Genomic DNA, 15647 nt, shown 5'->3' with positions numbered 1-15647 from the left:
TAAGCCGCTCCTCATAGGGCTTGTTCTCCAGACCCTTAATCACTTTAGTCGCCCTCCTCTGGACGCTTTCCAGCTTGTCAACATCTCCTTCAACTGTGGTGCCCAAAATTGGACACAGTGTGATTCCAGGTGTGGTCTGACCAAGGCAGAAGAGAATAAGGGGGAGCAGGACTTCCCTGGATCTAGACGCTATTCCCCTCTTGATGCAGGCCAGAATCCCATTGGCTTTTTTAGCAGCCGCATCACATTGTTGGCTCATGTTTAACTTGTTGTCCACGAGGACTCCAAGGTCTTTTTCGCACACACTGCTGTCAAGCCAGGCCTCGTCCCCCATTCTGTATCTTTGATTTCCATTTTTTCTGTCTGTCTGGCCGACAGGACAATCTGTCTGACTGCATGGAAAAAAAAGAAAGATCCTACACAGTGTCGGTGTCCAGGCGCCGTAATAAAATAGCCGAAGGTGTATCATTTCCCAGATAATGTGGGTTGCCCAAAATTATACAGAGTTAGCCAGCCATCCCTTCCCTATAAATATGGGTTGATGGCAGGTGGCTATTAAGAGCGGGTTGAGGGCCAGCCGCACACCAGACTAAACCCATGAGCTGGCTAGTCCTGACGCAGACGTATGACAAAATCCAAGGGCTGCAGGGAAGCAAAGGGAAGGAGGAGGGGAAGGCTGAAATGACTCACGCATTACGGCAAGGCCAGCAAAGCACAAGAGCCGCATCAGCTGCCTGCCGGGCTTACATCACAAGCAGCTTAGCAAAGCAGCAGGCAAGGAGAAAGTAAAGGTTTCCAAAGGCTGTGTTGTCAGGCACCGGCAAACTTTGGCCCTCCGGGTGTTTTGGACTTCAACTCCCACCATTCCTAACAGCCGGTAGGCTGTTAGGAATGGTGGGAGTTGAAGTCCAAAACACCCGGAGGGCCAAAGTTTGCCCATGCCTAGTCTAAAAGGCTGGATAGTTGGAAGGGCATCAGTTCAAATGAACCAGTTTTCAAACTGAAGTAGCCATGTTAGTCTTTTCCGGCATCAAAAGAGGAAGAAATAGAAAGATATCTAGCAGCATTTTTAGGACTTGGTTGAGCCTGAGCTTCCACACATTTCAATCCATCCCTTAAGATTCAATGCAAAGGATGAGAGAAAGAAGCAAAAATAGATGATAAAGAAAAAGGAATGATAAAATACAGTAGAGCAGGGGTCCTCAAACTTTTTAAGCCGAGGGCCGGTCCACAATCCTTCAGACTGTTAAGGGGCCGGATTATCATTTGAAAAAAAATACAAACAAATTCCGATGTATGACTTATTTGTAGTGCAAAAACAACAACAACAACAACAAGAACAATGAAAGAACAATACAATATTTAAAAATAAAAACAATTTTAACCAACATACATTTATCAGGATTTCAATGGGAAGTGTGGTCCTGCTTCTGGCCAATGAGATAGTCAAGTTAATTAGGGTGGTTGTTGTTGTTGTTGTTGTTGTTGTTGTTGTTGTGTGCCTTCAAGTCATTTCAGACTTTGGGTGAGCCTAATTCTAAAATGTATTTATTATTTATTTACTGCGTTTATTTACTACATTTGTATCACACCCTTCTCACCCCAAAGGGGACTCAGAGTGGCTTACAAATTATATGTACATACAATATATTATATTATTAGCATAGCACAATATTAGCATTATATATTACTTTATTGAACTATACCACTATACAGTAATATTATTAGTAATATTACATGTAATATAGAATATATAATTAATATTATTATATGGTATTATTATTAGTTATATTGTATTACATTATAATATTATTATCAATATTATATGTATATACAATATATTATATTATAAAACTGAGGGCGGGGGCCAGGTAAATGACCTCGGAGGGCCGCATCCGGCCCCCGGGCCTTAGTTTGGGGACCCCTGCAGTAGAGTCTCACTAATCCAAGCTAAACGGGCCGGCAGAAGCTTGGATAAGCGAGTATCTTGGATTATAAGGACTGATCAAGAAAAAGCCTATTAAACATCAAATTAGGTTATGATTTTACAAATTAAGCACCAAAACTTCATGTTATACAACAAATTTGACAGAAAAAGTAGTTCAATACGCAGTAATGTTATGTTGTAATTACTGTATTTACGAATTTAGCACCAAAATATCACGATATATTGGAAACATTGACTACAAAAATGGCTTGGATTATCCAGAGGCTTGGACAAGCGAGGCTTGGATTAGTGAGACTCTACTGTATAAAGAGAAAAAAAGATAACCTCAACAGAAAGGAGAAGGAAATAAGAAGAAAAGGAGTTAGAATTTAAGGAGAAATTAAGGACGAAAGAAAAGGCAAATTACCTTGAAGAAACTGCCGAGAAGTCATTTTTATATTCACTTTTTAAAATCTCTTTTTATCTTTTTTTTCTTTTCTTTTTTTACATTTCCTTCCTTTCTTCTCTTAACCTTTTCTTTTCTTTTTTGCCCAATTGGGGGTTTTGCTTTTTATTATTCTGTTAAAACTAATAAAGATTATTTTATATATATAAAAAAAGATTCAATGCAAAGTGATATTCTCAACTTTCTGCAAAACCGCACGGGTTAAGGCGCTGAGCTGCTGAACTTGCTGACCGAAAGGTTGGCGGTTCGAATGGGTTAAACCACTGAGCTGTCCACAGAGCCAAGCTGCTGAACTTGCCGACTGAAAGGTCGGCGGTTCGAATCCGGGGAGGAGAGTGAGTTCCTGCTGTTAGCCCCAGCTTCTTCCAACCTAGCAGTTTGAAAACATGCAAATGTGAGTAGATCAATAGATACTCTGCTGAACTTGCTGACTGAAAGGTCGGCGGTTCGAATCCGGGGAGCAGAGTGAGCTCCTGCTGTTAGCCCCAGCTTCTTCCAACCTAGCAGTTTGAAAACATGCAAATGTGAGTAGATCAATAGATACTCTGCTGAACTTGCTGACTGAAAGGTCGGCGGTTCGAATCCGGGGAGCAGAGTGAGCTCCTGCTGTTAGCCCCAGCTTCTTCCAACCTAGCAGTTTGAAAACATGCAAATGTGAGTAGATCAATAGATACTCTGCTGAACTTGCTGACTGAAAGGTCGGCGGTTCGAATCCGGGGAGCAGGGTGAGCTCCTGCTGTTAGCCCCAGCTTCTTCCAACCTAGCAGTTTGAAAACATGCAAATGTGAGTAGATCAATAGATACTCTGCTGAACTTGCTGACTGAAAGGTCGGCGGTTCGAATCCGGGGAGCAAAGTGAGTTCCTGCTGTTAGCCCCAGCTTCTTCCAACCTAGCAGTTTGAAAACATGCAAATGTGAGTAGATCAATAGATACTCTGCTGAACTTGCTGACTGAAAGGTCGGCGGTTCAAATCCGGGGAGCAGAGTGAGCTCCTGCTGTTAGCCCCAGCTTCTGCCAACCTAGCAGTTCGAAAACATGCAAATGTGAGTAGATCAATAGATACTGCTTCTATTGGCGGGAAGGTAATGGCACTCCATGCAGTCATGCCCTAGGAGTTTAGTCGGCATTGACCTTGAGTTTGGGAGTTGTAGTTCACCTACATCCAGAGAGTACTGTGGACTCCAAACAGTGATGGATCCGGACCAAATTTGGCACGAATAGTCAATAGGCCTGAATGCGAACACTGGTGGAATTTGGGGAAAATAGACCTTGACATTTGGTAATTATGGTTGCTGGGATTTATAGTTCACCTACATTCAAAGAGCATTCTGGACTCCACCAATGATGGAATTGAACCAAACTTGGCACACAAAACTCCCATAACCAACAGAAAATACTGGAAAGGTTTGGTGGGCATTGACCTTAAATTTGGGAGTTGTAGTTCACCTACTTCCAGAGACCCTGTGGACTCCAAACAATGACGGATCTGGACCAAACTTAGTATGAATACTCTATTATATGCCCAAATGTGAACACTGGTGGAGCTTTGGTCATGATGTGCATTTTCTTGGATCCCGCTCTATCCTGTTTCCATGACTGTAAAAAAGCCACGAACAATGCGGTCGCTGTTGCCCACTTTTGGTCTGAAACTATTTAGCTGCTAGTGATTTCCTTTATTTTATCACCTTGAAACTTATTTATTATGCAATGTTTTTGACACGAAATAAATCTATATATATAAAAGAGTGATGGAATCCTGGCGGCCGACAAAACAACAAAACTAAAGGCTCCCCAACCTCGAAATTTGACAACACAACCCATCATCCACGCCTCTAGGTTGATACAACAAAAAGAAAAATAAAGTCCTAATTAGAGGGAGAGGAATAATTGTTTTTATCCAATTGCTGCCAGTTTGAAGGCTAAGCTCCGCCCACTTGGTCTCCTAGCAACCCACTCAGCCCAGGGGACAGGCAAAGTTAGGCCTCACGTAGGCCTCTTCCACACTACCTATAAAATACAGACAACACCAGACAACACCACAGCAACGCGTGGCCGGGCACAGCTAGTAAATAAATAAATAAATAACTGTAAAATAGGTGAAACAACCCGAGGCTTTAAACTCACTCTTTCATTGCATCCAGTTATTTGTTACCTTCAGTTCCTATTTAACACTTTATTTTAATACACAGGCAAATGGACACAGTTCTGGCTATGAAGGCATGGCGAGCGAGGCAGACCAACCCTAAAGAGTGGGCTGTGTGTTCCTCCCCGTTGTGTGAACAAATACAAGGTTTGTGTTGAAGATTAACCAGAAGGTCCCTACAAAAATCGACGGGAGAGGCAGGGAATTAAGATAACAACTTGTTGCAAAACCCTGCAAGACGGAACAAGGTGCTGAGCGAAGGCTGCAGACGGAGCCCCGAGCCCCGTCATTTCCAAGTCCTGCCTCAACTTCACAATTAGATGCGAGAAGAATAGTAATTAAAACACTCGGAGGCCGAGGTGACGGAAACGGAGGCCAAGACCCCCTTGTTGTGCTTCACCCACATCATTACGGCGCAGTTCTAGCACCCTGCATTTATATGGGAGACACAAGGTAGTTTTTAGAGCCAAATTGTTGGCCTGAACCCTGCAATTGAAAGCTCTCAGCAAAGGCCGCAATGCACCCCTTGGTAATTATCCATTTAAGCCTGACCTAACGTTGTGATGTCTGGAAACCGGCCAGAAGAGAATTAGATGTTAAATGGGTGTCTGTGGATAGTTATTAATATTTCCGATGAAAAGGCAGCCGTTTCTAACTCTCCAACCTCCCACCTGTTGCTTCCATTCTACTATTGAGACTAACTGACATTTCTATCAGCTAGATTTTGTTCAAATGCTTGACCACTCCAACAACTATCATGTCAGACTACACAGAGAAGCCACTGAAATCCACAAGCATGTGGACAACTTCAACAGAAAAGAGGAAACCATGAAAATGAACAAAATCTGGCTACCAGTATTAAAAAAACACAAAAATCAGAACAGTAGATGGGAAGCAACACTCTGAGGGCAGAGGAGCCCCAAGGACAGCTAATGACTCTGAACAAAGGATGCCCTACAGGCAAGAGACAAACCTTTCCAATACTAATTAGGGTGATTAACTGAAATATTAGCGCTGGCTTCCAACTGACAAAGGACTCTTGTCACACCCTGGACTCTTTATATTCATTTACCTTCCTTGCCTAGTTTATCCAGGCCTCACAGCCTCTGAGGATGCCTGCCATAGATGTGGGCGAAATGTCAGGAGAGAATACTTCTGGAACATGGCCACACAGCCCGAAAGACATACAACAACTCAGAACAAGATCATCTGCTTTCCAAAAAGTTTCCTCCGCAGGGATATCCTCGGCCCCACCTTGGCAACACTGATGCAAACAGTTCCTTCAAAGGATACGTTCAGACGTATTTATCTTTCGACAGACAGCCGCCCTTGGCCAAGGCAGATTATTTCTGCGTCTGGCCAAGAGTCACACTCCTCATTGAGAGTGATTCTGCAAAATCTCACACCAAGGGACCTCTCCGTAAACCCTTGTGAACTCGAGATGCCAGGGATTCAACCAGAGTCCTTCCGAGCCCGAAGGATGCACTTTGCTTTGGAGCTCACACTTAACTCCTTCTGTAGCTGCAAAGAGTTAAAGATGACCATGCAAAGCAGCTGCCATGACAATACACCGATCCTTTGCATATTAATCTGCAAGCCCTGCTGTGCTCGGGGGACTCACTCAATAATTCATTCCCACCTGACCCATAGTAAACAAAGAACTTCATACTCTCTGTTGCTGCTGCTGAACCCAGCATCCTTGATCACTAGCCATGATGTATGGATCTGATAGGATCTATGTCTTGGGAAGGCACAACTTCCCTGTCTGTTATTTACTATCATTCACTTCGTTCTGCTTGTGAGTAACAATGAACACTCACACCGGACTCTGGAATTTATCACACTGGCCTGACATCTCAAAGCAATTAATAATAATAATAATAATAATAATAATAATAATAATAATAATAATAATAACTGGTGGGATCACAAACCTGCAAAAGTATTGGAAAATGAGCACGCAAAGATACTGTGGGACTTCCGAATCCAGACTGACAAAGTTCTGGAACACAACACACCAGACATCACAGTTGTGGAGAAGAAAAAGGTTTGGAACATTGATGTTGCCATCCCAGGTGACAGTCGCATTGACGAAAAACAACAGGAAAAACTCAGCCGCTCTCAGGACCTCAAGATTGAACTTCAAAGACTCTGGCAGAAACCAGTGCAGGTGGTCCCGGTGGTGATGGGCACACTGGGTGCCGTGCCAAAAGATCTCAGCCGGCATTTGGAAACAATAGACATTGGCAAAATTACGATCTGCCAACTGCAAAAGGCCACCCGACTGGGATCTGCACGGATCATCCAAAAATACATCACACAGTCCTAGACACTTGTGATTTTGTGATACGAAATCCAGCATATCTATCTTGTTTGCTGTGTCATAATAAAATAATAATAATAATTTATTTCTAGACTGCTCTCTTTCCCCAGAGGGACTTAGGGTGGTTAACATACATATATGTAAATGCCAAACATTCAATGCCACAATTTCAACCTAGATCTGTGAATGATGGGTTGTGTTGTCAAATTTGAAGGTTGGGGGGCCTGTAGTTTTGTTGTTTTGTCCGCTGCCCTGATGCCATCACTCTTTTATATATATAGATATTGTACTATACCACTATACTGTAATATTATTAGTAATATTACATGCAATATATAATATCTAATTAATATTGTATTGTATTATTATTATTATATTGCATTACGTTATAATATCAGTATCAATATTTTATGTGTATACAATATATTATATTATTACCATAGCACAATATTATTATATTACATAGTACTATGTTGTTGCTGGAATGACTGTTTTCACATCTCGCTGCAATTGTGCCATAGTTCTTCCCCTTTGGTGATGCAAATTCCCATAAACAGTGCATCGCCGTGACATGTTTGCCCCACCTAGTGCGCACACACTGCTAATTTATCCCTGTTTTTTTTACACAACTGTGAAGTTGTGCAGTTTCTGTGTTCTTGTGAGACTTTCCTCCATTTCATAATATTGGGAGAGCCGTAGAAGGAAAGTATTGCACACAAAACAGGGGCAAAGCAACAGCAACATTGGATTCATTAGCAGGTTTTTTTTCCCCTATCAATGAAAGTTGACAATCTGATCATGATTCAGGCACAACACAATGACAGGACAGTCACGGCCTTGTGTAAGAAGTCCCATCCAAAGTTAATTGTCTCTTTCGTGCTTTATCAGCCTTGTGTAATAAAGTCCCCGTCATCGACAGTGCTGACACCGAACAAAGAGATAACGGTTCAGAAACTATAAAAATAGACTCAGAGCAAAATTACGGCAACCGGCTCACTTTGGAGTAACAGACGAAAGAATAAGACACACAACAAGATCAAATCCTCCCTTGTGCTTTGGAAGTTCAGGACTGTCAGCTTGTGCAAATAGCAGCAGCCGTTCAAACTAAAATTCACTCCCTGGTTAAGAAGTATCTACAGAGAAAATAGAAATCAAGCTGACAAATGAAGATCCTCATGAACAGAGACAGCGACATAAGATGTATTGGAAAGGAAGTAGCTTGTGTTGCTGTGAATTTTCAGGACTGTTCCAGAAGCATTCTTTTCTGACATTTCTCCCACATCTATGGCAGGCATCCTCAGAGATTTGTGAGGTCTGTCAGAAACTAGGCAAGTGGGGTTTCATATATCTGTGGAGTGATGTCCAGGGTGGGAGAAAGAACTCTTGTCTGTTTGAGGCAAGTGTGAATGTTGCAACTGGTCACCTTGATTGGCACTGAATGGCCTTGCAGCTTCAAAGCCTGGCTGCTTTCTCCCTGGGGGAATCTTTTGTTGAGAGGTGTCATCTGGCTACCGGTACAGTAGAGTCTCACTTATCCAACATAAACAGGCCAGCAGAATGTTGGATAAGCAAATATGTTGGATAATAAGGAGGGATTAAGGAAAAGCCTATTAAAGATCAAATTAGGTTATGGTTTTACAAATTAAGCACCAAAACATCATGTTATACAACAAATTTGACAGAAAAAGCAGTTCAATACGCAGTAATGTTATGTTGTAATTACTGTATTTACGAATTTAGCACCAAAATAGCACGATGTATTGAAAACAATGACTACAAAAATGCATTGGATAATCCAGAACGTTGGCTAAGCGAGTGTTGGATAACTGAGACGCTACTGTACCAATAAACTCTAAAATCAGGACAGTAAATAATGAACAACACCCATAAAATGGGGGAAATCCAGACAGGAAAAAAATCAGGGCCAGCTAACACCTCCCAACAAAAGATTCCCACAGGCTTGTTAGGCCATATAGGTCTGTTGGAAACTAGGCAAGTGGGGTTTATATATTTGTGGAATGTTCAGGGTGGGAGAAATCCAACAAAGGATGCCCCCCAGGCCAGAAGCAGCCAGGCTTTGAAGATGCAAGACTATTCGATGCTAATCAAGTTGGCCAATTGTAACATTCATACTTGTCTCAAACAGACAGGAGTTCTTTCTCCCACTTTGGATATCATTCCACAGATATATAAACCCCACTTGCCTAGTTTCCAACAGACCTCACAACCTCTGGGGATGCCTGCCATAGATGTGGGTAAAACGTCAGGAGAGAATGCTTCTGGAACATGGGAAACTCACAGCAACCCAGTGATTCTGGCCATGAAAACCTTCGACAACACAGGAAGGAAGTCTTCTAGATCAAGCAAAGTGCCTCACCCGCCACTTCATGGATACCTGAACTAATCACAATTGAGTCAAAAGCAAAGTCTAGCATGTGCAAGACTCCAGGCTCCCAACATTTATCCGTTTCTGGATGCTTTCCGGGAAGTTTAGTCCTGAAAGAGGGATGTTTCCAAGCTTTACCCATTTCCCATCCACTCAGAGAGACAAAATATAAAAACAATCAATTGGAAGACAGACAGTTTGACCACTACGCCTATATTCAGGAGGCAATTTTGGAATCTGAGACAGATTGAGGCCTGGGAGATAGGCCATTTCCAAAATCTGATTTGTTTCTCCTGCTGTGTAAATTGAAAATGCTGCCTACTACGAGAACTCCAGAGCCATCACATAATGGGATGAAGCCAATTTGGTGGACTGTCAAGAAACAACTGAAGTTCGTACCACGTGGTATTTCTACATTAACCCAGTGAGAAAAAGGTTGTGATGCCTGTGGACATAACCTATAGTTGGCTCTGGAGAAAAACAACCATTTTCCACATGGTTTTGTGTTTGCAGACGTAAACACACAGAGGCCGTGCCCTGGAGTACAAATCAAGGCATATTCATCTGGAAGAGAAGACTCAGAGCTCGGCCAATTAACAGCCCTGCATTCAATCAACGGGGCCTTTGTCTTCTTGGAAGATGGAAGTCTCTAAAGATAAACCATGATTTCACTGCTCCATGTGCAAAACAATCAGTTCAAGCCTTTGGAATTGCTTGTTGCTCCAAAAGTCCCAGAAACAGCAATCAACTCCTTCTCTCATTCCCAAATGTTATGGTCCAGGTTAAAAAAACTTACCCGTATGTACTCAAGTATAAGCTGACCTGAATATAAGCCAAGGCACCTAATTTTACCACAAAAAAACTGGGAAAACATTGACTCTAGTATAAGCCGAGGCTGGTAAATTTCAGAAATAAAAAGAGATACCAATAAAATTACATTAATTGAGGCATCAATACTTTAAATGTTTTTGAATATTTACCTAAAGTTCATATTTAAGATAAGACTGTCCAACTTTGATCAAATCATTATTTTCATCTTCTTCAGTGTAAATGTGCTTATGTATCCTTTTAATAATGATAGAGTAAAATAATACATGTAATAATAATAATAATAAATACATGTAATAATAAATAGAGTAAAATAATAAATGCAATAATAATAATAATAATAATAAGATCAGAGTGAAATAATAAATGTATTAATAATCATAATAAAAATAGAGTAAAATGAATGTAATACCATGTTTCCCCGAAAATAAGACAGTGTCTTATATTAATTTTTGCTCCCAAAGATATGCTAGGTCTTATTTTCAGGGAATGTCTTATTTTTCCATGAAGAATTCACACTTATTGTTGAACAAAAAAAATGAACATTTATTATATACTGTACAGTAGTTGTCATCACAAACCAGCATAACCAGACAAACTGTGAATCCTATCAAGAATTTCTTGTTACTACCATTATTTCCATGTACAACAATCTATGGTACGTACATTTACCGATCCTGCATGCTTTAATGTTCTGTTCGTTGGGCATGCTTCCAAACAAAAACTTTGCTAGGTCTTACTTTCGGGGGAGGTCTTATATTTAGCAATTCAGCAAAACCTCTACTAGGTCTTATTTTCTGGGGATGTCTTATTTTAGGGGAAACAGGGTATTATTTTTATTTAGTTTTATACATTTACTTTGAGATTGTTTTATCCACTGTTTTGATTTGATGTATCATTGTCTGTTTACGGCACTGAATGTTTGCCATTTTGTTACTTTTGTTGGAAACTGTCCTGAGTCCTCGGGGAGATAGGGCAGGGTACAAATAAAGCATTATTATAATCATCATCATCATCATTATTATCATAATTATTGTTATTATTATTATTTTCCCCATGATAATCCAGTAGAGTCTCGCTTATCCAAGCCTCGCTTATCCAAGTTTCTGGATTATCCAACGCATTTTTGTAGTCAATGTTTTCAATACATCGTGATATTTTGGTGCTAAATTTGTAAATAGAATAATTACAAAATAGCATTACTGCATATTGAACTACTTTTTCTGTCAAATTTGTTGTACAACATGATGTTTTGGTGCTTAATTTGTAAAATCATAACCTAATTTGATGTTTAACAGGCTTTTCCTTAATCCCTCCTAATTATCCAACATATTCATTTATCCAACGTTCTGCCGGCCCATTTAGCTTGGATAAGTGAGACTCTACTGAATTATTATTATCATCATCATCATCATCATCATTATTATTATCATTGTTATCATCATCATCATCATCGTTGTTGTTGTTATTGTTGTTGTTATTATTGTTGTTATTATTTTGTTATGACACACAAACAAGATAGATATGCTGGATTTCGTATCACAAAATCACAAGTCGAACATTCCCAAGTGTCTAGGACTGTGTGATGTGTTTTCGGATGATGCGTGCAGATCCCAGTCGGGTGGCCTTTTGCAGTTGGCAGATCGTAATTTTGTCAATGTCTATTGTTTCCAAATGCCGGCTGAGATCTTTTGGCACAGCACCCAATGTGCCCATCACCACCGGGACCACCTGTACTGGTTTCTGCCAGAGTCTTTATTTATTTATTTATTTATTTATTATTATTATTATTATTATTATTATTATTATTATTATTATTTTCCCTATGATAATAACCCTTCCAGGAGTGAATTTCCCTTCCAAAGGGAAGATTTATCTCCCTTCATGTTGTCTCATCCCCGTTCTTCCCTAGAAGTCATTTGTAAGTTGGATATTTACAACTTGAGGCCTGCCTGTACCAGAATCTCACTGTCAAAAGGGCTGCAAAAGTAATTTCCAGACACACAGAGAACCACATAACCAGCATTTGACAATTGGCCTGACCCCCAAAGTCTCACAGCTAAGTATCTTGGAATAACATTTTCCAGAGGAGAGCTGAGGATGCCTGCCATAGATGTGGGCAAAATGTCAGGAAGGAATGCTTCTGGAACATAACAATACAGCCTGGAAAACATACAACAACCCAGAGCAGTGTTTCTTTCCTGGAAGCGTAACCTTGTCCCCGACATACCCGGATGACCTACCCAGCTTCATGAGGCAGGCCAGCAGGATCCACAGGGCGATCTCAAAGGGGATGCGGACGTGCTTGTACTCGATGCCCACCACCGGGAAGGGCTTGCGCGGCTTGCTGTGCTTGGTGGTGGAGGTGTTCTGGGGGTGCGTGGCCCCCGGCTGAGTCTCTTTAGGGACCGGCGGCGGTGCGGCCGTGATGCTCTCCACGGCGGCGATGAGGGCCTTGGAGGCGTGTGCCGGAGGGGTCACGATCACCGGGCTGGGCTGCGACCCACTGCTGTGCAGCACCGGCAACAGGCCCAGGAGAGCGGCCACCCCGAACAGGAAGGGCAAGGCCCGGAAAGAGCCGGGCGCCCCCAGGAACCTGGCTGCCATGTTGCAACTGTCCTGGGCAGAACCTAAAAAGATGTGCCTTCAGAAGAAGATCTAGGTGTCATTGGAGGGAGGAGGGCAGGTCAGAAGGAGATGCCAGTCGGAGGGGGAAAGCAGGCATAATATCCAGAGCTTGGACTTTAGGCCTGGGGTTTGGGGCCTTCAGACACTCCCTAACTCTTTTTTTGAAAAGAGATGGGGAAAATCGGGTCACAAAAGGTTCTGGAAAAGAAAGGTATGGAGAAACCAAAGGGTTCTCAAGGTCTTACTATAGTTTGGAAGGTAGGAAGATCTGGAGAGAGAGAGGAAGGGGCTTCCAGGAGGATATCTCCACAGCTTTTTGGGAAAATAGGTAAATTAGGGTCCCCAAAAGGCTTGGAAAAGGAAGGTATGGAGAAACCAAAGGGTTCCCAAGATCTTACTATAGTTTGGAAGGTAGGAAGATCTGGAGAGAGAGAGGAAGGGGCTTCCAGGAGGATATCTCCACAGCTTTTCGGGAAAATAGGTAAATTAGGGTCCCAAAAAGGCTTGGAAAAGGAAGGTATGGAGAAACCAAAGGGTTCCCAAGATCTTACTATAGTTTGGAAGGTAAGAAGATCTGGAGAGAGAGGAAGGGGCTTCAAGGAGGATCTCTAGAGTATGGAGAGTAATTATGGGGTCTCCAAGACCTTCCTAGCGTGGAAGAGTCTCCCAAGAGGATGCCTTCACTGGTTTTGGGGAGAAAAAGGTAAATTAGGGTCCCCAAACGGTATGGAAAACCAAAGGGTCTCCAAGACCTTTCTATAGTTTGGAAGCTAGGAAGATCTGGAGAGAGAGGAAGGGGCTTCGAGGAGGATCGCTAGTGTTTTTGGAGATAACTTACGGGGTCCCCAAGACCTTTCTAGCATGGAAAAGGCTTGGAGGAGGACCTCTAGTGTATGGAGAGAAATTAAGGGATCCCCAAGACCTCCCTAGTGTGGAAGGGGCCTTCAGGAGTCTCTCTCACCTAGAGTTGGTGAGAAATGGAGACATGAGGGTCCCCAAAGGGTTTGGCAAAGGAAAGGATGGGAACTCAAGGATCCTTGAGCCCTTTCTAGGGGTGGAAGGGCTTTCAAGGAGGATCACCTTTCTTTGGAGCGAGAAGAAGACCTTTCTAGAGCGAAAGGGGCTTCCAGGGATATCTCCACTGGTTTTGGGGAGAAATAAGTAAATTAGGGTTCCCAAAAGATGGAAAAGGAATGGATGGAGAAACCAAAGGGTTCCCAAGACCTTTCTATAGTTTGGAAGGTAGGAAGATCTGGAGAGAGAGGAAGGGGCTTCAAGGAGGATCTCTAGAGTATGGAGAGGAATTATGGGATCTCCAAGACCTTCCTAGCGTGGAAGAGTCTCCCAAGAGGCTTCACTGGTTTTGGGGGGAAATAAGTAAATTGGGGTCCCCAAAAGATTTGGAAAAGGAAGGGATGGAGAAACCAAAGGGTCTCCAAGACTTTTCTATAGTTTGGAAGCTAGGAAGATGTGGAGAGAGGGGAAGGGGCTTCAAGGAGGATCTCTAGAGTATGGAGAGGAATTATGGGGTCTCCAAGACCTTCCTAGCGTGGAAGAGTCTCCCAAGAGGATGTCTTCACTGGTTTTGGGGGGAAATAAGTAAATTGGGGTCCCCAAAGGGTTTGGGAAAGGAAGGGATGGAGAAATCAAAGGGTCTCCAAGACTTTTCTATAGTTTGGAAGCTAGGAAGATGTGGAGAGAGGGGAAGGGGGTTCAAGGAGGATCTCTAGAGTATGGAGAGGAATTATGGGATCTCCAAGACCTTCCTAGCGTGGAAGAGTCTCCCAAGAGGATGTCTTCACTGGTTTTGGGGGGAAATAAGTAAATTGGGGTCCCCAAAGGGTTTGGGAAAGGAAGGGATGGAGAAATCAAAGGGTCTCCAAGACTTTTCTATAGTTTGGAAGCTAGGAAGATGTGGAGAGAGGGGAAGGGGGTTCAAGGAGGATCTCTAGAGTATGGAGAGGAATTATGGGGTCTCCAAGACCCTCCTAGCGTGGAAGGAGCTTCCAGGAGGACATCTCCCTGGTTTTGGGGGGAAATAAGTAAATTGGGGTCCCCAAAGGGTTTGGGAAAGGAAGGGATGGAAAAACAAGGACCCTGGAGCCCTTTCCTGGGGTGGAAGGGCTTTCAAGGAGGATCACCTTTCTCAGGAGAGCGAGGAAGACCTTGCTTGGGTGGAGAAGGCTTCAAGGAGGGTCTCCTCGGTGGGTTGGGAGAGGAAGAAGGGAAGGGTCGGCGCCCGAGACCTTCTTAGCGCGGATGCGGCTTCCGACGGGCCGTGGCTCCAAGGAGGCGAAGGACACGCGCAGCCCGGGCAAGGACGGCGAGGAAGCGGCTCGTTCCCGGAGGAAGAGAGAAGAAGCCGAGCCTGTTCCGGATCCTCGTGGAACCGCAGCGTTGCAGCTCCGCCCGGAGGATCCTCCTCCTCCTCCTCCTCCCGGGCCCCGCCCTCGCCGTGCGCGCCCACGACCGCCTCCCACGGGCGGGTGCGCGCGCTCTGCCCAGCCAAAGGGGGAAAGGATCCGCTCCACGGTAGACCTGATGCGGATTGACACCGCTCCAAATGCCCTTGGCTCAGAGCTATGGGATCCATCCTAGCAGTCGTGGTTGATCCCAAGGGCTTCTTGAGCCTTCCAATAATAATATAATAACTTTAATTATATATTATATATTAAATGTAATATAACTAATAATAATACCATATAATGATATAGTACAATATAGTAATTTAATGCTTATATTGTGCTATGCGAGTACAGTAGAGTCTTACTTATCCAAGCTAAACGGGCCGGCAGAAACTTGGATAAGCGAATATCTTGGATAATAAGGAGGGATTAAGGAAAAGCCTATAAAAATGCATTGGATAATCCAGAACGTTGGATAACGTTGGATAAGCGAGTGTTGGATAAGTGAGACTCTACTGTATATATTAAATGTAATATTAC

At 42.9% G+C, this 15647-nt stretch overlaps 1 protein-coding gene across 2 annotated transcripts in view; it reads right to left on the bottom strand.

Moving 5' to 3' along the window:
- Positions 1–15140, bottom strand: part of slc9a1 (solute carrier family 9 member A1) — a 76809-nt gene extending 61669 nt beyond the window's left edge. Inside the window, exon 1 of one of the 2 annotated variants that reach the window (XM_062962059.1) lies at positions 12318–15140. In XM_062962059.1, coding sequence (XP_062818129.1) covers positions 12318–12681 — 364 coding nt within the window. In that variant the 5' untranslated portion in view covers positions 12682–15140. The remainder of the gene's footprint in view (positions 1–12317) is intronic. The other variant, XM_062962058.1, reaches the window with a different exon arrangement.
- Positions 15141–15647: the final 507 nt, after the last annotated feature.

The sequence above is a fragment of the Anolis carolinensis genome, unplaced genomic scaffold, assembly GCF_035594765.1.
Source record: "Anolis carolinensis isolate JA03-04 unplaced genomic scaffold, rAnoCar3.1.pri scaffold_10, whole genome shotgun sequence".
Classification (NCBI taxonomy): Eukaryota; Metazoa; Chordata; class Lepidosauria; order Squamata; family Dactyloidae; genus Anolis; species Anolis carolinensis.
This window is presented reverse-complemented; position numbering and strand designations above follow the sequence as displayed.